At 37.0% G+C, this 26,192-nt stretch overlaps 1 protein-coding gene across 1 annotated transcript in view; it reads right to left on the bottom strand.

The window, feature by feature from the left end:
* Positions 1–318: 318 nt before the first annotated feature.
* The window catches only part of STT3B (STT3 oligosaccharyltransferase complex catalytic subunit B), a 51,050-nt gene continuing 25,176 nt past the window's right edge, over positions 319–26,192 (bottom strand). The window contains exons 4-16 of the mRNA XM_063155167.1: positions 25,173–25,238; positions 21,528–21,627; positions 16,972–17,070; positions 15,313–15,459; positions 13,337–13,385; positions 11,489–11,643; positions 9,668–9,879; positions 9,390–9,577; positions 8,723–8,894; positions 6,208–6,381; positions 5,129–5,242; positions 3,919–4,131; positions 319–1,971 (exon numbers count right to left, since the gene is read on the bottom strand). Coding sequence (XP_063011237.1) covers positions 1,891–1,971; positions 3,919–4,131; positions 5,129–5,242; positions 6,208–6,381; positions 8,723–8,894; positions 9,390–9,577; positions 9,668–9,879; positions 11,489–11,643; positions 13,337–13,385; positions 15,313–15,459; positions 16,972–17,070; positions 21,528–21,627; positions 25,173–25,238 — 1,770 coding nt within the window. The 3' untranslated portion in view covers positions 319–1,890. The remainder of the gene's footprint in view (positions 1,972–3,918; positions 4,132–5,128; positions 5,243–6,207; positions 6,382–8,722; positions 8,895–9,389; positions 9,578–9,667; positions 9,880–11,488; positions 11,644–13,336; positions 13,386–15,312; positions 15,460–16,971; positions 17,071–21,527; positions 21,628–25,172; positions 25,239–26,192) is intronic.

Here is a 26,192-nt window from a genome sequence, read left to right as displayed (position 1 = left end):
TCAGCCCTTCTGCTGGTGGGTGAGCAGCTGTAGCAGCTTGGGGAGCTCCAGATGCTGCAAGGAGTTGCTGCAATGTGTGGTTGGGAAGGCAGGCTGCTCTTCCCTGGAAATATGACAGCCACCTTCATTTCATCACAGCAGAGGCCCTGGATTTGGCTTAGTTTAAGCTGGAGGGAGTTAAGAAGATGCTGTGGCTTCACTACAGCAGCTTGGTGAAGGCAGGAGATTTGCAATATGGAATTCCAATGTCTTAATTTATGACTAGGACTACAAACAACACGTTGCCAAGATAATCACAACAAAACTGACACAACAGCCTTAACACAAAACTTGAATTAACTTTATTTTCCCCTACAGTTGACAACTGGTCTGCATTGAGCTTTAAAGCAACAAAATAAAATGAAATCTCCAAACGACAGGGGCCAGAAATCCAGATTTAATTACCTTTGTGAAAATGTTGCAGCTGTAATATTGGTCTGTATAAACCACTGAAGTCAAAAATGAGTTCATAAATCAAAAAAATATTCTACACCTTGGAAAGAAGTCAGCAGTAACATTCTCACAGAACACTGTAAATTTACATTTTCTTCATGAAAGGTACATACTATTCTGCATTTTACATCAAGTTATTGATGCAAGATTTGTTTCTATAAAAAGTTACAACCTGTGGCAGAAAAACAAACTGCAAAAAAACCCTTTCATTTTAATTAAAGAAAAATTTCAAGTCTGTATAAAGTTTCCTTATGTCTGGAAAGTGAACACGTTCAGTCTCCATTTATATTTTAGTGCATTTAATCTGACAGTTTTCACCACTTAAAAAAAAACCCCCAAACTGAACCAGTATAAAAGACAGACAAAGCAAATAGCACTAGAGCAAGAATTTCTTCAGTTGATTTAAGCACTCCAAATAAAATGCAGAGAAACAGATTTCCAGAAAAACTTCCACCCTCACCAGAAAGGCAGTGAGGGCTGAAGAGGTTTGCAAATCTTCTACCTTTGATAGCTACAGAAAAGGGGTTTATATACCTGTCAACCTTCTTTTCCCCAGTAACCAGGCTATACTTGTTTTACCAATGTAAACATTCACCTAAAAGTTTAATTTCTGTTCTGAAGCACCAGCAGCTCCATGGTGCTCAGCTGTATGTTGTTATAGCATTCATTACTGTCGTTTCAGATCTTTCAGGAGGTTACAAATTTAGCCCTTGTATCTACAGTGTGCAAGATTTGCCTTGTCTACCTTGTGAAATGACAGTGTAAGGCAGCAATACTGCAATCCCGTGTTGAACAAAAGCAGCTTGTCCAATTCATCTGTCCTGTCACCTCTTGTGAAAACTGCAGCTTTGCTTCTTACACTCCAGCTCAAAATAGCCTGCAGCAAGAGTAAAAGGACATTGAAAGAAACCATAGAAAAATAATCATGGGAGTAACTTGTTTTGAAAGTTGAATTTGAGAGAGCTCTGCCATCTCTTTCTTGTTGAAAAAGAGTCATTTTCAGATGTCACCATTCCAGTTTTTATACTGCTGCTATTCAGCTGAACAGTGTTCTCCAGAAAAGATTGACAAGTAATGCATGTGCCAAGGACCAAATTACAGGGTTCTTTGGTAAAGTCAGTCCAAATTTTCAACAGATTTGAAGGATAATATGTACCAATAAAAAAAATGCTGCTAGACTTGGATAGCAGCTCTGTCTTGCTTCACATTACAAATCTAAAACAGCTGTTCTCAATAAGCCAATATTTTTAATCAGACATTGCCTGAAAATTTTGTACAATAATCTGGACCAATGATGGTTCTGTACCCTCATGTTGCTGTGAAACATGATTTGAGCTAAAGGCAAAGACTGGTTATCTCAAGGACAACTGCTTCGTATTAGCAATCAGAACAGTGTGTTTAAACTGTCTTCCTGTTGGGTCTCTTGCCTTTCTTTAAAATTAGTTTATTCTTAATGTAGCCACGCTTCCTTTTGGAGGTCTAAAAAGAAAAACAGAACAACAGGTATTAGTTAATGATTTATCTTGACCACGGTTTCATGATGTGCATTCAATGCCTGAGCTTTAGACTGATTTTAAAGAGCTTAAATGCTAAACCCTCAACTAGGCATTTTCCAGTTATTATTTTTAATGTTGGATTGTTAATTCCTGCCTAACAGTTGCTTTTGCACAAGATGTGCTTTTGTAACCCTGTCTACTAGATCTGTAGCATTCTTTTTAAAGCATGTGCTGAGGCAGAATTAATAATTAACCAACATGATAAAATTCTAATATGCCCAAAGAGCAATAAGTCTTAGTTTTGTTTGGAAATACCTTCTTGCATCTTTTGCACTATTTTATCTTCTTAAAAGTTAGGTAGAAGTATTTGCTCAAAGCAGCATTTTTCAAAAGAAAAAAGCCTGAATAATCCCATTTTTGTCTTCTAAACTCTGCTGTTGGTCTGTAGATTGCTTAGTTAGCACTTCCTGCACAATCCTTTATCAGCCTGTTTTAGATTTTTTTTTTTAGGTAGTAATGAGGGGGATCCATTAATGTTGGTCAAAGGTAAAATTAACTTCAAATTTGTGTACATAGATTGTGGCAGGTGGAACTGTACATTCAACACACCTGCCAGGAGGCAGCTCCCAGCCTTGCTGCATTGTGCTGTGCTTACCAGCAGGGTCTGTTATTATTTTAAAAAACTGCATTTAATCAACATGACACCAACATGTTTACAATAAAGTGGGATAGATACAAACTAATATGTAATATTCAGATACACTGAATCTCTGAGGTTCAGCAATGTCATTCCTAACATGACAGGAGATGGACTGAATTTCCAGTTAGGAAGCAACTGCTGAAAAACTGTGGCTACTGAGGAGCCCTCAGACTGTATTTAAGAAATCCTAGTTTGTATTTAAGAAATCCCATGCTCTCCCTGGTTCTCTGATTTCTTAAGGGGAAGTGCAGCCTGTTTGTACTGCAGCCTTCAGAAACTGCATCAGCTTCTAGACAGAAAACTTACACATCTAAGGCTCAAGGGTCAGTGCATCTATCATAGATAAATACAGCCTTGCTTGTCATTAAAGATCAAAAGTTACAATGTTAAGTGTATGACAGGCATAATAAAGCTTATCATTTCAAGACATGTCTAGCAGCAGTGGCAACTCCCAAATGCTTTATTTTATGTACTTCCCATCAAATCACAGAGATAAGCATCTTTACATTTAACATTCCCTACTTGCAGAGAATGTTCTTTACTTGTATTTCCATGACACAGTTTAAGTCTACTGCCTATACCAGTTTGTTAGACAGGGCTCTGGAGCTCCTTTTGCAACATCTATTTGAATATACAGAAAACAGATGTTGTGAAGGAGAGGGCTGCTAACAGTCTCCCCAACTCCCCTGGGAACAGGCCTTTCTTAACAGGCTGAAGGAGGGCAGCACAACAAACACTTTAAAACCATGAAGATGACTTCAAGCAGTAAGCAGACAGACACTAAAGTTCCATCAACAAAAGTTTCATATTTAATTTATTTCATACAAAATTGCCATTTGTAAACTTCTAGGCATCACTACTTTCAAACAAAGTCAGAAAGCAACTTCCACATTTACTTAGTGAGCCATAGTTACTGAAACATGAATTGATGTACTTTAGAGATTATACTTCCAGTTACATGAAGACTTAAGAGTTGTAACAGCCAGTGACACACTCTATGTCGAGTCAGCATTCTGCCTAAAAAAAATCTAGCCTTGTGTCTTGACATGCTTGTAAGTTAAGCAGACAGTAAATTAACAATTATTACCGGCAGGCAGGTCTGATATTGGACACTAACATGAACAGTATCCATAACATTCTGGCTAGTGGAAATATATAATTCACCAGCTATGTGATTCACAGTTAAAAATAAACTCCTGACCCCTTTCAGTTACTTCACTGGGAACCCACCTTCTTTGACAAATACTTCTGTTTCGGTACAATGTTGGTTACTCTAGGTTTGTGATCCAGTGTCTCTCTGTTGTCTAGTTGTTTGACCTTGTATATTCTAACAAGCCAGTGCTCTGAGGTAAAGGCTTCCTCCAGATGTTTAAATTTAATGTCTTTGTTGCCTATCTCCGCATTGCGTGTACGGTCGAATCCTGGGGGTGTCCGAAAATCCAGCTATAAAAATTAAAGCTGCATGTTAGTTTGAGACAAAACCCAGAACACCAATCACTGCAAACTGTGAAACTTCATAGATAAGGCAATGTTTTCAGCTGGCCCGAGTCAAAGGGCAACACTTCTGTTGCACTGATTACTCTACTACACAGAAAAACCTTTGAGATCCTAAGGGACAAATTCATTCTTACTCCTACAGCTGTCACAGGAGACGATACTTAATGTCTCAGCAAAACCACCCTGTCTGCATTCAGAGATGAAACAACAGTCTGAGCTGCAGCAGCCTGTGGTGTTTTTTCAGCAGAGCTGCTGCCTTTGTGCTCTTGCCTATACTGCAATTATTTGCACTTCCACAGTTTTCCATATAATCCAGAAGTAGTTCACAATTATCAGTTAAATTTGGCCCCACTGTGTTACAAGTAAATCCACTGAAAAAAGATTTCTTGTGCCAATACCTCAGAAGGAAGGGCCTCTGGTGGGGGCAACAAGGGAGGAAAAGGAAAGGAAAAAAACAAACAGGTTTAGCTCCATCCATGTGTTTGGTGCTCCCAAAGGGGAGTGACAGCTGCTGCCCTTACTCCACAGTGTAGTGTTGTTTCATGCACTGCTGTGACTTGGATGGAAATCATGTTTCTGACACACTTCAAACAGTCAATAGTTCACTTACATGTTGCTATTACAACAAATGACTCTAAAGCTCTGCACATTGTCACAGCTGATGCTTTAGTGAACACACAGCACAGTGCAATCAAGATACCCATCTGGGGCAATATGAAGGACACCAATAAATGAAGTACAAGTGTGGGTTAACAGCAGAAATGCTTTTTGCTAAAGGTTATAAACAGTAGACCATCACTGGATGTATTTTAATTTGTAAAGCTCACTCAGTACAGATTCTGCTACTACAAGCAATGCTAAATTTAAAATATAGAAAATACATCAAAATAATATTTGTTTTCTCATATTTCAGTTAAGATTCAGAAGAAGTTGTAGCACTTACCTGCATCTCTCCAAATCTGTAATAGGACATTTTATACATGAGGCAGTTCAGCAAAGTTGGAGAGCCTGCCTTGTCTACCCGGAATTCTCCCTGAGGGGTAAAGTAATCACTTTCCTTTAAAGAGAAAAGAAGACACAAAGAGTCAATGCAAACTCAAATCTTAAGGGAATTTCTCATTCCTTTCCCCACAGAAAGACACCTGAGAATCTCAACTGGCCATTACAGTTTAAAAGCTGATTTAAGGTAACCTTAAAATGAAAGAAATGGTGCTCATTAAAGGTGAAATAGTTGCAAACTACCTGCTTGTAAGCCAGACCCCAATGGATCAGTTTTCCTAAATCTATAGTTCGTGTTGTTAGAAGTTTTGTCACATCACTGTAAGTGGCTCTGGAAAAGTTACCTCAAACTGTAAAATTTAGTTGGGCATCTATTCTTCAGAAAGGCAAGGAACACTGTATTGTCACTACACGAGATCTGCAGGGTCACTATAAACTTCATATATTCTCCATGTTTAAACAAACAATTTCTGCCGTTTTCATCTCAGGTACAAGATGAAAGCATGCTCATGGGCTACTCCCTTAAGCCTGTGCTCAATATCTAGGCGTTTTTGTTAGGCTTAAGAAAATATTACTACAGACTTCTGCAATCTCAGAGGTGTTTGAACAGCTTAAACTCTACATAAGTCAATATTAACACTTTCACTTGTCTCCTGCTATTACAGAGTTTGAAGAAATTTGTAATGCTGTTTAAACAGTCTAAACATTCCTACTTTTTTCAAACTTGTAATGATGCACAGAGACACACAAGAATTACAGAAAAAAATCCTACTTTTAGTATCATGCATAAACGTGAAAAGCTTTTGAGGTTACTGACCTTTCAGAATCAAAACCATTGAAAGAAACTGGGCTACAGGCCCCTACACTCCTACTAGTCTAGAAAAACAACCCCAGAACATGTTTCAAATAAAATGGCAATTAAGTAGAAGAGATTTCCCTCCACTGTAATGACCACTCCCAGACAAGAGATAACATAAATAAAAGGGTTTTTTTTAAAAAACAGAAAGTAGAGGTTGCACTTACCCGTATATCTTTGGGATGCTCCCCCTCTGCTATTCTCACCATCCACAAGAATTTATTAATATCATCACCAGAGTAGCCAATCACACCACCAAAAATAATCAACACATAATCCACATCCAGGCTTCTCATGATCTCATATGCTGCAGACTCATTTGATGACATTGCCTTTCCCACCTGTATAATTGCAAAAATATCCTAAATTTCTGCATAGCTGCCTATGGAACAGCTCCACAGATCAATACAGCCAGGCCAAAGCCCAGGAATCCTGTGCCACGTGCTCTAGGATGGCCCTGCTTGAGCAGGGAGGCTGGACCAGTGACCCACTGCACTCCCTTCCAGCCTGTGGTTCTGTGATTCTCTAATGCCTGCTTGTCAACCAAAGCCAACATTTTCATTCTAGATAAAAAAACCCATGGTGAATATTTAGAACCACAAAAGCCCAGCCTAAACTGAAATATTTTCTCCTCTGTAAGAAGAGTGCTGCCTGTTGATAGGAGTGTTTTGAGTATGAAAAGTAGCAAGAAGGGTTTTCCTTTTGTGGCACCTACATATTTTTCAAATCATAACTGTATTACCAAAAACTTAAGTGTTACAGAAAATACCTAATTACAAATTATTTTCAAAGCTTTAGACACAACCCAAAGTGTACAAATTATTTGAAATGTGGTTTTTTTTTGTCTTGAGCTCTGTCCCTCACTAATGAAGCAGCCATTGTGCATTGCACTAAGTAGCACACAGGCACCCTCAGCACTGAATTCAAGGTAAATCTACACAGAGAAAATATCAGAATAAAACCTTTTAGAGCTCTAGCCAGCACCTCTTGTATCCTGGTCACTTCCCACACTTAGAAGAATTTGGTCAGTAACTGGCATGCAGTTCAGCAGTTTTGTTTGCTCTTGAAGCTCTTGTCCTTAAGGCACAGTAAGGTATTGCTGTAGTCTAAGGGAGTAACTACAATGTACATAATATTGCACCTGACTTGGTAACATTCAGCTAAGAATGTAATTAGAGAGCACTAAGCTTAGGCAGCAAGCTGTCATAAGACCAAGAACCTCAGCTTCTTGGCCATTATCCTAATTAATGTGAGGTTATTTGCCAGATTTCCATCTCTGTGCAGGAGAAAATCATCTGGACACATCTCCAGGGCATGCCTTGTTTACAGCACAAGTGCAGGTATTGACCACAACACACATTTATTGCTTGGGTCCCCCTTTATGGAGTCTTCATGCCAAAATGGAACTTGACAATGCAGCACTCATACTCAAAAGAATTCTTTCCTGAAAGCCATTATGGGCAGTTGCTGCAATGTGTGTGCTTACTGTGCCTAGGCAACACAGATGACTTCCACAGTCTCTATTCACACGATGCACCTTGTCCTGCAAGAAGCTCTGAGTTTGGATGCAGTATCTGCATTTCTACCTCTTGTAGCAGAGGGAGGCACACAGAGATATCAAAGCTGAGTGTCCATTAAAACACACCCAATGCTGTCAGGTCACCAACCAAATTAGAAGTGCCTCAGAGTACATGGCAATGCATATTGACTGACATTAGACTGACATCAACACCATTAGTACAATTTCTCAAGTTTGCTTCTAGCTGAATGTGAGTTTCCTGCCCTGTAAAAATTGTGGATGTGTGATCTCTCTTCCCCCAACACACATTTTTTGGGACTCTGCTCAAAGCACTGCTTCATTAATTTGTTGGCTTTGTACACTGCTTTTTGGCAGATCTGGTCCACAGCTGTACTCACTACTGACCCAAGACAGGAAGAATACAAAAAACTACCCTAATTATCCTAATTTCTTGAGCCCTTCCCCCATCCTGCCCTAGTAGCAAAACATTCTGGGAAGAAATGTGATTGATTGATGAGGAGTCATTGCATAGCACAAGTTGCCCAAAGTGATGCCCTGTAACCACAGGCAACACTAACACCCTGCCTTAAGCACATGTGCAAAGGTTAAACTTACTCCTCAGAAGTGAAAGAAATTAAAGATGCAGTCATTTTGTCTATCTGCAAATCTGAGAAGACAGAATTGCATTAAGTCTGCTACACTTCCACAGCTAGTCATAAATAATCACTTCCTGTGATTTCCCAGATTTCCCAGTCTGAAAATCTGTTAAGTCCTGTGGCCAGTTTTCATATGCCATTCAAAAATCCACTCAGCAGTGACACTGCTGAAATGCAAGGATCCTTACTTTGATAGCAGTGGTACCAGCTGTTACAGCATTAATCCCAAGGGGAATGGTTACCTTAGGTCTTGTCTATCCTCCCCCAAAGAAAAGAGAAAGCGAAGTGGAAGTAAAGTTTTGGAAACTCCAAGTAAACAAAACAAATACTCTAAAGCAAAATTGATCCCTATACTTGAGTTTTAACACGTGAAAGAAATGTGTCCCTTCCACATTTGTGTTTCTGACTCCATGCAATCAATCACCCTAAGAGACATCTGCAATTTCATGTTGGAGTGCAGTGTAAACATTTTGGTATTTCTGCTCCCTAGAAAACTGCCGCCCTTACCAAGGCGATGTGGCTGTTGTTCCAAGTGTTGTTATCCACCAGGGTTGTCCTGTTGGCCATTCCTGCTATCTGGTAGCCATAGTCCCACCACGACATCACCCTGGCGTGCTCGTCCGTGTTCTGCCTGAGCCAGTAATAGGCTTCTCTGAAGTCATCCAGGATGTTCCGAGTGCTGCAAAACAGTTCCCTTCATTTGCATCTGTACAGATACTACCAACAAATTAACTGCCCCATGGTAAGTCTGGGTTCACAAATAAGGGTTTTCTTAGGAGCTCAGCTCCCTTTGAGGGATTTTGTCACCAGCAGTCATAAGTTTGAACTCTCTGACAGCTGAATGTCCAGAAGCTGAACTGCTCTGAAGACATGACTGCTTTTGAAGACATGACTAAATGCAGTCAAATATATATTCATAAACAAGTTTTCCCAGTTCACTCCAAGGCTTTTTTAACCATCATTTTTATTGGCTTTGGGTAGGATTATGTTCATATATTTAATTAAATATTTCAGAAAAAGTTGTATATTTTTGAAAACTAGACTATGAATAATTTATTATTCTGGTCACAATTCCTTTCTATAATAAGGAGTGATTTAAAGAAGGCAAAGCAAATTGGTAATGCAATGGCAGTAAAAAAGGCTTTAATCACTTCAGACTGTAGACCTTACTTACCCATCATGGTTATAGGAGGCGAGAACCACACTGGGGCTGGAGTATGCATTGCTGGTTACCCAGGTACAGTGAACAGCAAACATCATCAACAACATCAGCATCAGCATCGTCACAATGTTTTTGATATTGGGGCCCAGCCCTTCTTCTGTTTTTTCCTGCTCAGACACGTGTTTCCTCACTTTGCCTGCCTAAACAAACACAAATGTACCTGTTATGGCAACTTCTATCATCCTTGACATTGGAAACCAAATTTTCTAACTCTTGCTTCCTCCCCTCACCTTATCATACAGGTTACCAGGGTTCCTTTTGTCATCCTCATCACTGCTGTCTTCTATTGGTGGATTTTCCCTCTTCATATCATCACCCAAATAACGCTCAAAGACATTGGAGAAGGCAATTGCTGACAGCATACAGACCACTGGAGTCAGAGTGAGCATCAGGCGGACCATCACTCCAGCAAAGTAAACAGCGCTGATTGCATACAGAGCAACTGCAGGGAAACACAGCTAATGGTGACACTTGGAAAATAACACTCACTCTGACTGCACACGTACATGCTTCTCCATAAAACTGCTTCTGGAAGTGGGTTGAGCATCTGTGTGTATAAAGGCTTGAGTGTGCATCTTGCATTTCATTGCTTTTTAATGTACAGACATACGGCTGAATTAACGTTTATCCCTTTGAAGCCTCAAACCCTTCCTGAGATTCATCTCTACAACTGTTAACAATAACACAACCCCATTTTCAACATTCATTAGTAATGTGTCGGAAGATACATTATTAGTGAAATTTAATATTACACACCAACAATGCTACTGGAATAATAGGTAATTTCATTTGATTAAAAAAAATCAAACAGCTCTAGACCAAACAAGTTATTAGAACTGAAAAAGCAAAAGGAAGTGTTACAATTTAATGTGAATATTAAATTTTGATTTAAGTTAGAGGTATCTCTGGACGAATTGGGGGCTTGTCTACATTATAATTCTATACAGATGAATAACATGATATTGAGAGCCCTATTCTGAAGTAAGTATTCCTGAGCAGTATTACCTCCACTTTGTCTTCCACAAAATATAAACCAAGATTTTCAGAATACTACAAAACATTAAGAACACATTTATTAGAAAGAAAAAAACCCAAACAATCCTGTAAACACTCATAGGGAATATCCAATAATGAATTCCTTGTGGTAGACTCATCTGCTACAGTTTAACAATATCCTCTTGTGAAAGATTTGCCACAGAGATCAAGGGACACTGATTTATAAGATTACATCATGTAAATATTTTCTACATTGTGATGAGGCAGTATGGCTCTCCATCCTCACTCATAGGTCTCTTTAAGCTGTGTTAAATGGAAGGTGCAGCCTCCAGTAGAAGGCTGAAAGCAAGCTGATAAACATTCATTGTAAACATTCATACTGCCCACAAGTCTTAGGTTGCCTCAGAGGCAGCTATATCAGCCTGGAGCCTCCTGCCCCTGTAAAAGTCCAAGACCTGACTGATCTTCACTCCTCCATATGGGTTACAAGCCTCACTCAAAATCAGAAGCTGGCTTTCACAATACAGTTTTGCATTAAAAAAAAAAAAAAAAAAAAAGTTGTCACTGACATAGGAAGACCCCACACTTCCATTTTGGCTTGTGTCTTATCTAGCACTTCTTCCAAAGCAAAAGATTCTGTTCCCCAAAAGAACAGAAAACCTGGAAAGCAAGGGCATTTTGAATAATTTGTGATGGGATGAGTGCCAGATGTCCAAAGTAGGGACCCTGCCTTTGCACACTGTTCTCCTGGCTAACCTGTACTGTGGAACTGCATCCCACCAGAATGTGCAACTCCAGCTGCAGAATGAACACATCAAATGACTGCATCCCACCTCCTGGAACTACACTCCATCACCATTTCAGCAACCTCTGCACTTTTATAAACCACTTTAAAGACTGCTGGGTGCAGGCAACTCTTAATAATCACCTTTAAACATATCACTTTAAACCATATTTTAGAACAAGCCACATATCACCTTTGAGCAAACAAAACCAAAGTAAAATGAAGTTGAAGGCAAACTTTTTCAAAATAATTTAAAAATATTTTCTCTTACCAAAGACTCTTTCATCATTGATGTTTTTGATACAGAACCACAGCCCTGCTGGGAAAGTACACACGAGAATATGCAGATCAAAAAAGAAGGAAACCCATGTTGTAGGCTGATGCTCAGACACAGAGGCAATGATCGGGATGTGAATTTTCGCATACCTTTTTTAAAAAAAATTCAGTTCAAATTATTTTGAAAAGATAAAATTATTAAAACCTGTAAACATTAGGAATTCTGAAATTCATCTCAAAGGAAGCATTTCAATTTTAAATGGCAAGTGCCCTAATCAGCAGTAATCTGATTAACTCTTATACCAAAGAAATCCCCAGGCCTTACTGGATCTAGGAAGCATTTAGGGTATAGTTATTTAAAACAACAATTATTTCCATACTAATTAAGACAATTAAAATTATAGATGTTTCATTTGTTCATGGCTAAATATGAAGCCAAATTCACCAAAATGGAAACACACAGCTATGGAAGCACCTTTACTACATTTTTGAATCATCAATGCTAGTAAATCTCCTAAATTTTCAACATTGTATTTCAAAACCTCTACACAGAATATCTTCATTTTCTTAGTAAAGAAAGTTAGAGTATTAAATACCAGATCAGTTACTGATGCACCCATATTCTTTCAGATACTGAAGAAAACAGGCCTTGTCTACACTTGGAAACACGTCATCTAAACAACATGTCAAACACTCAGTGCAGACAAGGACAAAACTGTGCTCTATGTTACAGACAACTATACATATGGACCTAATCTAGGGTGCTACCATGATTGAACGGTGAGGTATCAAACATATGTCCTTTTCTTCACTGAGATCTAGTTCTCATTCAAAACTGTATTGTGTGTTTTAACACAATATGTTTTTCTAATGTAGACAAGCCCTCAAAAGTTTAATGCTCTGAATATACATATATTTTTATATATGTGTGTATATATATATATAGACAGGCAAAGAACAAAATCTATATATTGCTCAAGTAAATCTGAGGCTTCTTTACTAACATTTGTTCTACCACATTTATTATAGAGTTGGGACAGAGTCCTGTATGAGCTGGATTTTGGAGCCTGAAAAAAAGTTTGAACTGCACAAAGTTTGAAGTTGCTCTATCCTTGCTTTAAATCTTAACAAAAATTTAGCAACTGAATTTCACTTTAAAACATTTATCTGAGAAAAATACTCTCCATTTTATTCCTTTTCTCTGGGCTGACTAAAGAATCCAACATAGTATTTTCAAAGGTTAACTAAAACAAAGGTTAACAAGATTTTTACCTGTGAAAACACACATTAATAAAACAATTGTTCAGAGTGGACATCTGTATATAAAAAACAGATGCATGAATGTAATATAGAGGCAACATGAAAGATCACATGTGCAACATTTTGGTGATTTCGTGCAATATTGCACAATGAAAATAGCCTAAGGCTCTTAGTAATTTTTAAATGTGTACTCAAGTGTTGGCACAGCTTGCAGTTATTTCATGCTGACATACATACTACAGCTTCATATAGAAAAAAACATATATTACATATTCAAAGATTTGCAAAGAAGCAAGAATTTTCAGAGACAAATCAGTGAAGTGGTTGTAAAGACCATGAAATAGCTACTCTAAACACTTTCTTTGGATAACTTGTTGCAGTGTGATGTCATAGCCTGTCTCAGTTATCCCAGTTCCTTCCCCAGGTGTGCCAACCACCACTCCTTTCCCCCTCCCTTGCCCCTGCTGAGAGCTCTTGATTCTCCTTGACTGAAATACTAAATGGATTTGGGGATGAGGAGAGGAAATGATTATTAGTTTTCAGTAAAATGCTACCGATATCTAAATCTTATATGCTTACTTACCCAGTGTCCCACAGTGAATAAAATCTGCCACTCCAAGGAGCAATATAACCTGAAAAAGGAGGAAGAAAAACCTTTTTGCTGCCTAGGTTTTAAAATGAAATAATTTTCCTACTCCCTCAAGTTATAACACAAACCCAAAGAAATTTTCATTGAACTTGTAATATATGTGAACCATACCTCCTGCATTAGGCAGGCTATAAAATCCACCAACCATGAAGCAAACTGGTTTTAGAACACACTTACAGGATCACATTGTACTTGTTAAGTACAATCTGAGTATCAAGACACGCACACTTCCAAAAGTCAAAGCAATGCAATACTAAATATATCTCAAATAATATGACAGATAGCAAATATACTCTGTGAAGGAGTATGAGAAAAAGAAAACATAATTGATAAGAAAGTATTTCAGTTTTCTGAAATGTCACAGCAGGAAACTGGGAGCACTCTATAGCCAAAAAACAAACACTAAATGAAATGCTGGTTTCCTTTTATTTCTCTCCTGGTGAATCTACTTGTAGCATGGAATATAAAAGCTGCTATTAGACATGCTGATAAGCTTTACATATTATTTGATAAAACAGGGCTTTTAGGTAAGTTGAATACGATAAGATGAAAAGAAACAGTATAATTATTAGATGAAAGATAAAAATTATTATTAAAAGTTTTAAGATGATTCTTAAATTTTTATTTATGCTTTCTTTGCAATTGTTTCAGCTCCTCCTGAAGACAGATACAGACAAGGAGAAATAAGAGAAGGTTAAATCCTTTAATTATTACCCAAGTTTTTGTGTGTGACTCAGTAAGTCTTTCCTCTATCTTATATTCAAAATGAGTATAATCTGACTGAAGGGTTACTTCAGTATCTAATTTAGACATTTAAATATTGTGGTTAACTTTCTAATACAAGACATATTTTTCCCTTCAGTCTCCAGATGAAAAGACTGCTGCCAATCCACTATGTGCACATGAAGAAGGAGCTGTCAGCACACAGGACACTACTGGTTATGATCTTCTCTGGATGCAGACAGCCTTCACCTGAGGGTGCTGGAAGAGTTGGCCAACATGAGAGCTACCCAGCATCTTCACCTGGGTGATGAGGGTGCCTGGGCACTGGCTACTGCTGCACCTCTAGGCAGGGCAGCAAGCTGTATGTGGGAACCTAAGGGCAGGAAGCTGAGCTGCTGAAAAACCATGGAACAGCTTCCTGAAATACAATGATAAATGTTTTCTTCATTGCTCATTAATAGCTGAAGAAGAATGGACAGGACAAAAAGACCATTTGACTGGTTGAAAACTGGTGTCCTGACAAGCTCAAGGTAGTACACAGTGGGCTGGGGTTCAACCACTGGCTCACAGAAAGCAAAAATATCCCAGAGGCCAAAAGGAACTGTGCTAAATTGAAAAGAGTGGCTGATATGCCTTGTGGCAGGCAGGATTTCAGTCCAAAACCTGAAGCTCATTCTTCCCCATGCTGGGCTAAAGGGTCCAGATGTGGGCACCCTCTTGTGCAAGAGGAGTATTAAGAAAATCTAGAGAGGTCAGAGTGCTGTGAGGTGTCAGGAGCCCAGATCACACAGCCTGTCAGAAGCTGGGGGAACAAGGCCTGTTCCAGCTGATGAAGCAGGGATACTGATCAGTGAATTTCAGAAGATGAAATCAACACTTCCCAGGAACTGCAACTGAATACATATTTGGCTGCATGCTGAGATTAGAAGGCAATTTTTGTTTTGATATGCCAGTCTGAAAACTTTGCTAACTTATGCATGGAAAAGCAAATCAAACCACCATGTTTTAGAAGACTTCGAAACAAACAGAGATGCTAAAAATACTTTTGGAACTATGATATCATAAGTAACAAAAATAAAACTGCTACTAAATAGTCCAAAATGTTGAAACAACTACTTTAGGCTAAACCAAAGGTTGATCATCTGGCTTACAAGCTGTGAAGGTAAATGAGTTTCACATTTATTTACCTGTGTATGTCAAATAGATGACACTCAGGAATACAGTACCAGCAGCTAGTGAGACGCCCAAGAAGAACAATGTCTGAAATTCTTGCTTTGTTAATCTGTCTCTCAGATACTGCAAAAATGCATAAGCCTGAAGCAGTGCAAAAACACCTATGGAAAGAGGAAAGTTCTTGTTTAAATTCTCAAAAGCAGTACACCTGTTAGAGCAACCAGCATATTTGACAATATTTGAATTGGAAAAATAAACATAAGGTACACCCTAACATCTAGAAACTAGTATAACATCACTTTCTGACAAATAACCTTTAATACTTAACAGGCATGACACTTGCAAAACCAGAAGCTTCCAATGAGATAAAATATTCTAAAGGAGAGAATCTCCTGAAAAGCAGATTGCATTGATTGACAGGAATACAGGTTAACATACCTAGCTAGATGTGGTAAAAAATTAAGAGACAGACTTCAGGCAACACACAATGCTAATACAGAAATGTATGCAAACTAAGTTACTGAATAAAATGGAAGTAACCAAGTAAGTATTAAGTCAACTGAATTATATAAAGTTCGTGTTGAAACACCAGGATTCAATGGTGAAGCACCCAACATACTCAAAAAGGCTGTTCAGAGTTTAACATTAAACCTAGAACTTGGACATGGTATTTCAGTTACTATTCATTTCACGGTATGTAGTCAGATCAATCCACTGATGAATCCTTTCATCAAAAGTGAAAATTCAATGCTGGCTGGCAGAGGAACAAAATAAAACAGAAGTGTATCATCTTTCTTCAAATTAACAAAGAATTCAAGGTACACAATGAAATTCACTAGGTCTGAGCTCATAGCGAAAGACAAAAATTCTATTCACTAAATAAATGTAAAAAATCTTCAGAATCTGAATATGGCTAGGTAATTTTTTTCTTTTTCCATTATATTCAGATTGTTGCAAGTCTCCATTTTGAAAGTATTTTTGTGTTAAATTTTAATGATGTCCCATTACTCTCCCAAATACATTCTGGTAAGTGACTAAATGTAAAAAAAACCCCTTGGGGAATCTAACAAACTGGACTCTATCACACAAACAGTGCATGCAGTTAAACTCACTGTTAGCAGAGGTTATTGCTGTCAAGAAATCAAGATGTCTGACTGCCAACAACTATGGAAAAATCAACTTAAAGAAATCAAAAAAAACTCCAAACAATATTGAAAACAGTTATTTTAAAAAATCACCCTCCTGATTAGTAATTTGTATTTAGCCTGCATTGAAAAATTACAGAAGATTATCAACTCTAAAACCAAACGGCTCAGTAAAAACTGTGTTACCAATGTTTCTACTGTACATTGGAATATTTCAATTGTACACCGTGTGAAGGCAACATTGTATTGCAAACCAGCAGAGATTATCAATGTGTAAAGTAAGTGCTTGTCAGAATGCTAACTGATCCAGTCTTATGGAAGCATTTTACCTCCGTTAGCTCACACAAAAAGAGGATACTGTGTCAATTGGAAAGAAAACTTCCCAAAAGACACTAAATTGTACCTCTTTCTTTAACAATTTGTTTAATTAGCTGGTGTTTTTTTCTAATACAAGGAAATAAAGCTGCAAGTGTTTGAGGTTTTCCTGTGCTAAGGAGGCTGTTGGATGCAGAAGCTTCATTTTCTTACCTGCAGCTGCCATGTGTTCACTTGTTCTAATTGGCTGAAATCCCACAAAAGGTATCTGCATGGATAATATTAACCCCACAATGTAGAAAGTGCTATATGCTAGGAGAGAAAAATGTGAGGAGAGGGGAAGAGAAAGATGGGAACAGAATTAATACACATTTGAAAAAGCATTGGCTCCATCGTCAGAGAGGAGTCCACCTTCTCTCCTAACTCCACTGACAGCAAAACAGAACTGTAGTATGCTAAATATTTCAGCCATCTGAATTTCTTTTTTTCTTCACTGACTAGAATAAAGCTGTCCATTGCAACCCATTTTAGTGGATGTAGCAGCATACTGTTCTTTCAAATTGCACTGTTTTATCTCCTCCTAGGAAAATAAGCCATTTACCTAAGATTCTTCAGCTTGTAAAAAGTTTTCTCTTCCCATCTTGGTTTTGAGAGTCATGGATATAGAAAGACCTCTCAAAAAACAAGTGACATAGGAAGCTTTCTATATGAGGAGAAATTGAAGGGATCAGACCTCAAAAAAGTAAAACCTTTAAGAGTCCACTACTTCTTTAGAAAATGCAAACAGGCACCATTGTTCTTTATTTAACACAAGAGCAGAGGGAAGGCAAGAAATTGAACAACAATAGAATTAAAAATTAATATTAAGCATATGTATTGATAGATCTGTATAAACCCTGGGGATTTATAATCCCCCAGAAAACAGAGGCCAAGAGCATCATTAATTACTATTATTAATATGAATTCTTATTGAACATGCATTAACATTCATATACTTTATTTTGAAAGGGTTTTGGTCCTCAATATTACAAGGTGAAGAAGAGATGGAAGGGGAAGGTAAGAATACCAAATCTGAAAAGCCATGAGGCCAATTACATTTGAAGTAACCAGCCAATCTGAAGTCCATTCCTTCAGTGGAAAACAGCACTAATTCACCTGTCATATTTTTAAACTCCTACAGATCCTAAACCACTATCTGGCTGTAGATAACCTGGATCTTACCAAGAGATCCCTGTTCTCATGGAGCCCTTTAGTAACTCCATGAGGTCAGTTCTGAGGAGTGCATCACTGAGCAGTGGTGTCATTGCCATAGCACCTATGTGGTCTCACTGGGGGATTATGCTCCCAGGGCACTGTCTGAGTTCCAAACCAGTCCGAAGGGATGGTTTATTCTTTCAAGCACCTGTACTGCACAGCTTGGCCTAGCTACTCACCTATGCCCTCTTAAGTCACTGAAATGTGTTTTTCCTGCAGGAAGCTCAATTTTTGAAGAATTCACTACAACATAAATCATTTACTGTACCATGCAACTGTTACAACACTGCCATCCTGTGGAAGTTCAATGGTTGGCATAAATCACTACATTTCACATTTGTTAGACCACTGTAAATCACCATTTTTAAGCCCAGTCCTGTAAACTGGTATACTTGCTATGTGCACTGCCCAGCCCCATCCCAATCCCTTACTCCCACTTCTTTCAAAAAGGTACATACTGCCTGGTACTGAAAAGATTTTAAAAAAAGATAATTTACACAACATGACAATTTTTCTAGGAAGTTAGAAACATCAGGGCAATATATCATCACTAACTTTTAATATTTTTTTATATTCTACAGTTTGCACAGTCTTTGCAAAAATGAGGAGTTAATTTTGATTCTTGCATGCTGTTCTTATGGCTATAACTTTGATCAACTCCAGAACAAAATCATTCTGACCTACTGTGGATAAAGTCATTTTACAAAGAATTTAATTTGCAGTACACCACACAAACACAGGAAAGACCTACTTAAAAGCTTCTCTGGAGAGTATAATCATATACTGGAGACATTCTTTCAATTAATGGATTACAATCACCAGAAAAAAACACTCAATCTGAAATTTTAGAACACTGAAGTAATTGATATAAATATATGCCTGTTTTAATGATAAAATACAAGACATATAACAAGGGATTATTGAAATGAAGTTTTAAATTCTGGAAGATCCCCACGTGTTTTATTAAATATATTCTGATAATTATACAGAACCTAAAAAAATTGCATGAAAAATTACAAAATTGAAGTGTGCAAATATAACACAAATCTATACCCTTCCAAGTGTACAACCATTTATTTTTTAAACATATGAGAAACTAAAGAGAGACTACAGTGATAGAATATAGTATTAGTGGTTGCTGTATCTGAATAAAGAAGTTATTCACTGCTCTGTTAATACACTGGAATTGTAAGCTTATTCATAATGATTAAACTAGAGTTTCTGAATGAAAGGCACTGGCCATTGTCAAGATGAAAAAATAATAAAAGCACAGCTTGAGCTTTCAGATGGAGGTAGCATCATCACTATTGATGCCAAATGGGTCAGAAGCTATCTGGCTAATAAAGTCATCTGCCTTCCAGCCCTAAAATATTTTAAAATTGGCAAACCCTTCACATTCTGGAAATTTTTACTCATTACATGATTCTGAGTTACATTCCCAGATATATCAGTTATGTCCCACTAACCTTTTCCTTGGTGTATGAACACTCTTATGAGAAATATATACCAGGAATCCACCACTATTTTAAAAAATTTGGTTCTGACAAATACTGTTCTCTACATTTATGTTATGTTGGATTAAACTTAACACAAAGAGCCTTTATAAAATGGCTCATGCTAGCTTGAAATAAATGTAAACAACTGATCTAGAGATTAAAACCCCCAAAATTCTCCATAACAGTAAAAAGTATGTAGCTTTTGTTATCAATTGTCAGCTGACAATAGTTTTCAAAAGTTTTAGCTGCACGTGGTAAGTTTTTTAAGAATGGTAAGACTGTTGCAGGCGCAGTAGCAATTGCAACAGAAACTCCCCCAATATCTTTATTCTCCCTGCTTCAAGGAGCTTTTGTAAACTCTTCTCCCTGTCTGAATAGTTTGGAGGTGAAGCACACTTGAATTTCCTCTCAGAAGTGCTTGAACATTCTTACCTGTTTTACAAAAACATCCTGTTAAACAAACCTAGAAATGACATAGTAATGTGAGCTGTACAGACTTCTCTAGGGCCTCCCATGAAAGCTTAAATTAAGACAGCAGTTGCAATGAAACAGAGAGCACTGATCACATTTTCATTCTGACAGCTCCATGGCAGCACATATCCCTCACTGCTGAAGGGCAATAACATCTCAAAACACTGCAGCTATTTGCAAAACAAACATCTGCCAAACCCTTTAATTCCTATGAACTTGCAGTACTATTTTTCCCACATGAGTTCAAAGACTAGTTAATTTAAAGCTGAAAAAGCAAGAGCATTTATTCCTTATTGTTTCTGGCTACCATATTGCTAATTAGTTGATCTAATTTTCTCTTGCCTAATTCAGAGAAATCAGAAAATGAAAATATTCAGTAAAACAATTTTAAACAGAAAACAAGATAAATTACTTTCCCCTTAAGTTAGGAAGAAGTAGTTAATGAAGAAGTTAACTAATACTAACAAATCTAAGATGGGTTAGAGATTCTTCTTTCTCTCTTTTTAAAATTTTAATCAATTTCCAATTCTTACTTACATAGAGTAGCATAGTAGTATGGAAGTAATATTTATAGTTTTGATAACAAAAATTCAAAACTGAACTTGAGTAAATTAAGCAATTGTGATATATAGTGATTCACATATATGTACTTGAAGTAATTTCTCTAGCAGGGACTAAAAAAGCATTAAAATAATTGAAAATACAAAGATAAAACAGTACTAAAAAGAGGAATAAAAATATATTTACAAATATGAAATGCTTTGTGATTACGCTTCAGCACACATTATGTTCTCCATATACCTATGGTAAAGGCTTCACATTAAAAGTGTTCCAGCTAACTTCTAAATCTCTGAATACCTGAATTGCTTACTAAATATTCCATTCACACACCTACATCATGGCCAACTGATTTTATTGGTAAAGTGTCAGTAAAAACAGTTTACACAGTATTTAAATGTCAGGTAAATCAATAAAAAAGTTAGGCTCCCAGGATCCCTATTCATACATTCCTGAAACTGGAAGGAAGGCTGACCAATTAATCCAATAAAATTTTAAGGATTCCCATGGAGTGGGCAGACTCTTACTGTGCAAGCCTTTTCTCAGTCATCTAAAACTTACATGGCTGCTCAAAATTTCTTATCTAGATGTCTTTATCTAGATGTTTGCATAATTTCTGCTATATAACTTTTAAGAATACCAATTGTTGGAAAAAAAAATAAAACATTATTAAAGGCACACATGTAATGCATATTTACAAGATATTAATTGGGTTCTTTTACATCAAACCATCCATTTTTCTTTCCCATGCACTAGAAAGGAAAAATTCATTAGTAGCAATATATATGAAATTTTGGAAGTGTGAGTATGCTTCAACTCCTTATTTCCACGTTGTAGAAAATAACTGACTATAATCAGTAATCAAATTAAAACAACTCAATCTGATATGCAATTACTTAACACCCACTTGATACAAAACACATCAGTACAATAATTTTGTATCTCATGTTTTAAGTATCTGAGAATGACTTTGCAGTGAACAGAACTTACCAATGTAGACTCTCCTGCTGTATCTCTGCATCAGCAACAGAACAAACACATGCAGTGGAATAAGGTTGATGATGAAAACATAACCACCCCATGCAGAGACCTAAGACAAATGGAACAGGAGATTAGACCTGAAAATATCTGCAAATTCTTAGGACAGCCCATGGTGGATTTATAGATCTTGATGGTCTAACAAGAAAACACACAGCCCATCTACACAAGCAGTCAGAACTACTACTGATACCACCAGAATCCTCCTCAATATATATTATAAAAGAAAACCACAACAAAGCCCACATATCAGAGGTGTTTGAAATGGGCTGATGGATTTCCTAGGCTACCCTTCCCTGGATGTCCTCCTTCCAAGCTAATCTGGCCATACTGGCAAACGAATGTTATGCTGGAGGCCTTTCCCCATGGTGAAGGCTGCAACTCAAGGCGGTGGAAGGATCTGCAGGGCCATGAGCTGGGCTTTGATGATCCTTGGGGTCCCTTCCAACTCAGGATATTCTATGATCTCATGTAGGATGCAAAACTTTCTTTGACAAATTTAGCACCATGCACTTTTTGCCGAGGACAAGGAACATTATCTCCAGCTAGAGAGGGAAAGGGAGCAAGGTGCACCTCCAGGAGCACAACTCTGGGACCAGAGCAGCCAGTGCAGGTTGCAGTGTAGGGAAATGAACAAAGGGAAGAGTATGGCAGCACATGAAATCAGGACTGAGCTCTGTGGCATGATATACAACAATATTATAGACATTGCAAACCTGGGGCAACAAGAGCTGTTGAGAAGCTGTTGGTGTACTTAGAATTGAAACACTCCAGTGTTATTAACAGATTGCTGGTTTCAGTGAGGATTTAATGAGCTATCATTACAATGTGCTATCTAAATTTCTAACATATTTAGAAAGGCTCATATTGACTAGACAATCTGTATTTTAACATGTCCTCTTGTCATATTACAGTCTAGACTTCTCCCATATGCACCATGCCTAACCTAGATCTTCATTTTTAGCATGCAGTAGCTAATGTGGTTTTCACTTTAATTGTACTTTAGGGTTTAGATTCATGTAGCTATTTTTAAAGCCCTAGAATCCAAAAAGAAACCCAAATTACTATGTTCTATAGAACAAATTCTAAAAAAACCATGAGGCCAAGATTACTGTCTTTTGACACTAATACTACAAACCCCAGCATTTCAAAATTTATGGTAAGCAATTCAGACAATATAAAACAAGTAGAATAAAATAATCAAAGTTCTCTAATAACTCATTCCAGATTATCAAAATCCTAGTGCCTAATTACTTGGATGAAGTATCATGTTTTACACAGCTAAATTTATTTAATGGGAGAAAACATGTACCTGAAGACAGGTAAGACAGAATAGAGTTCAAACATGCAAATAGAACACTGTCAAATTCAGGGAAAGGTTTGAATGAAGGAGGTCACAGCTTGCATGGACCAGAGACCTGCACCCCTAATTATCAAAATTTGAACCCAAATCTAGGCACTGAAAATAATACTGAAGATGAACTTTTCAAACAAAACTGAGGCATCCTCACAGACTGGCAAAGAGTGGAGACATGCTATTACTCCTACAGGATTGCTTCAATGTAAAGCTTTCTTTTATTTTACCTCCTTGCCAAGAAAATATGAAGCAGAAGCTGATGAAGTAAAACAAAGGCTAAAAATATAAATCCAAGGAGAAAACACCCTTCTCTATATTGAATCCAATGCAAGGCTATGAGTCAAATTACCACAGTGAGTTAGGTATATATTCTAAGGCAGATTTAGTTATCAGGAAAGATTTGTCAGTTCATGCAATATCCCTTTGCCTTTCAAGCTGTTGTCCAAACTTCCCATTGAAGGACTGAACTCTTACTACCTCAAAACTCTAATTTAACTTCCAACTTACACTGAAAATTACTAACTCCACCAGAGAAAGACAAATTATTACAATGTAACAAATAGAAAATTATGTTTTGTCCTAAAAATATACTTAAGCAAAATATCTAGAAGGGCAACTCCACAAAATTCTTTCCAAAAGGTAAATACAATATAGGGAAGGCCATCATATGTGGGATGATGCAGATACAAGCAATAAAATTCTAACATCTATTCACTGAGATGTGAAGCTAAGCTACAGATGAATCTGAACCTTTCATGAGCTGACAGAACTTGAAAGGAAAATAACAGCACCCCCCATTTATATGTAAGGATTGACTGTCATGATTACATTGATTCTTAAGTTCAGATACCATGTGCACACATGATCACATACTCTTACATACAATCCCACATACCAAGATGCATTTTTAGCAGTAAAATTGTGAAAGTATTGTATTTTTTATTTGTATGTTTATGAAGGCACTTTGAGAGGATCTTACCAATAAATTGGCACAATATAAAAAAATACTGTGCTATACAAATATTACAACTCAAAAATTTACTTGCAGCTTTTATACTGGACTTAAACATGTACCAAAGCTACAGGACCTTTTCACTATAAAGCTATATAAACAGCAATGCTGTGTATAAAGAAGTGGCTCTCTATTAAGCAATGTGGCAAAAAGGAGGAGAAATGGAATGAATAAATGTTCTTAACAAGAAATAGCTATCTCAGTATCTTTGGTGACAAACACAAGGCTATTATTTCTTATATTAACTGCAAAAGTCTCCCAGAAAACCAAATGGACATTAAAGCTAGAGGAAAACTAGACAGCATTCAGACAACCTTTGAATTAACCTTGACTTTAAGGTACATAAACCAATCCAGAAACTCCTTGTTTTTGCAAACTCAGTTACCTGATGATAGGAAAGCATTATTTGAGACCTCAATCTTAACTGTCACCAAGCAATTAGCCTCACTGTCCTAGCACTGGCTGTTTTGAGGGTAATTTATTTTTCATACAGCCACAAAAAGTTTATCAGTTAGGGGAAAAAACCCCACGTTTGACTCAAACAAGAGAATTCTTAGTGTAATGTTTTAGAAGATGGAGGAGGAGGAAAACCAATTCCTTCCATTTTTCTATTAGTTTTATCTCCTCATGTTTACTACTAGTGTTTTCCCCCTCTGTTAGCCCTTAGGAAAATCTCTGCAATAGCTTTCATTTTCATAGATCAAGAATGAAAAGGGCATTTATGATCATTTATTATGACACTGAAGTAATTCATCAGTTCTGGTGGTAAGCTTTACTTCATGGCATAATTATACCCATAGAAATAGCTTTCAAAATTATAAAAGTGTAACTTTTTCCTCACATTCTAAATATTCTGATTATTATTGTATTATGGAAATGACATACACACACATAAACATTAAAATTATACCTTAATTTACCTGTACTCAAATAAAAATCCAACTGAATCAGAGCACCTATTCACAGCATGGGAAAAATTGGCAAGTGAAGTTATTATATTTTCATTTTTTCCCCCAATCAATCATGTTTAACCATGTTGATTTAAATACTTTACCTTTACATACTATGTTGTTTAGTCATATAATTAAGGTTTTAATAACAATACAAAGCAAGAATTTTATATTCTGGCTCCAACAAAGATGAAAATAGCCTTATTCTCTTCTTTGTCAACATATGAATTATGTAAGTTACTCAAATAGTTTAGCTATTATATATACAAAAGCCTTACCATGTAAAAGTAGGATAGACAGCAGCAGATTGTCCAAAAGACTGACCCAGTTTTCACAGACTTCACCTGGAAAAATAACCAAGTATTTATGAATGACAAATCCTGAACAGTACTCTAAAGTTTCATCCCAAAACAATTGTTGAGAGAACTTTAGCCTGCATCAAGTTGTATTTGATGCTTCTGAACTGATGTCCATAAAATTGTAACACAAATGCAATTCTTTCACACCGAAAAGGTTAGATGTATTTCTCTAGCAAAAGCATTCAATCCAACTCTCTGCCTTATGATCTGATGTAGAAATGTAGTTGCAATGGGTCTGTGCTACTTTCTCTGAGATGTTAGAGCACTTTATAATTCTAAGGGAAGACCATCCATGCCTCAATTTGTCTGGCATCTGACCCAACTCTGCCATTACAGACAAAATAGCTATTCCAAAAAAATTCACTTAAGGTTAACAAGAGCATCCAGATACTACTAAAGGTTTAGCAGGATCCAGAAACTGCCCCAGGAATATGAATTTGTCTGAAACTGATGGGGGTGACTATGGTAAGGGAGAACAGGAACGACGAACAGACATTAAAAAACACTAGAAAGTTGTCTATAAAACATATTTGATTCTACAAGAGCTCATGCAAACATTATTGCACTCTGCAGTTTAGTTAAATATGAATTCCATAAGAACAGATAACTGCTATCATATCTCAGTTACTCTAAAGTAACAACACAGATTGATTCTATTATTGTTATCAAACACAGCACACCTTCCCAGCTGCAGCTTATTCTAAAACCAGATTAAAAAATACTGCATTTAAGTAACACCAGTCACTCAGTCATGAAAAATTCAGTTCTCCTCCATTATATTCCTACCAAATATATCCCAAATTCTGAAATACTCTAAAGCTAAAACATCTGTGGATATGCATCTGCTTATGAAAACCAGAACTCTTGACAAAATTATGGAGAAAGCTGTAGTGACCAGGTATTATATGGAGCCCTCTAAATGAGAAGTGCAGGCATTCC

The sequence above is a fragment of the Melospiza melodia genome, chromosome 1, assembly GCF_035770615.1.
Source record: "Melospiza melodia melodia isolate bMelMel2 chromosome 1, bMelMel2.pri, whole genome shotgun sequence".
In the NCBI taxonomy this organism is placed as follows: Eukaryota; Metazoa; Chordata; class Aves; order Passeriformes; family Passerellidae; genus Melospiza; species Melospiza melodia.
Note: the sequence above shows the minus strand (reverse complement) of the source record. Positions and strands in the feature narration are given on the sequence as shown.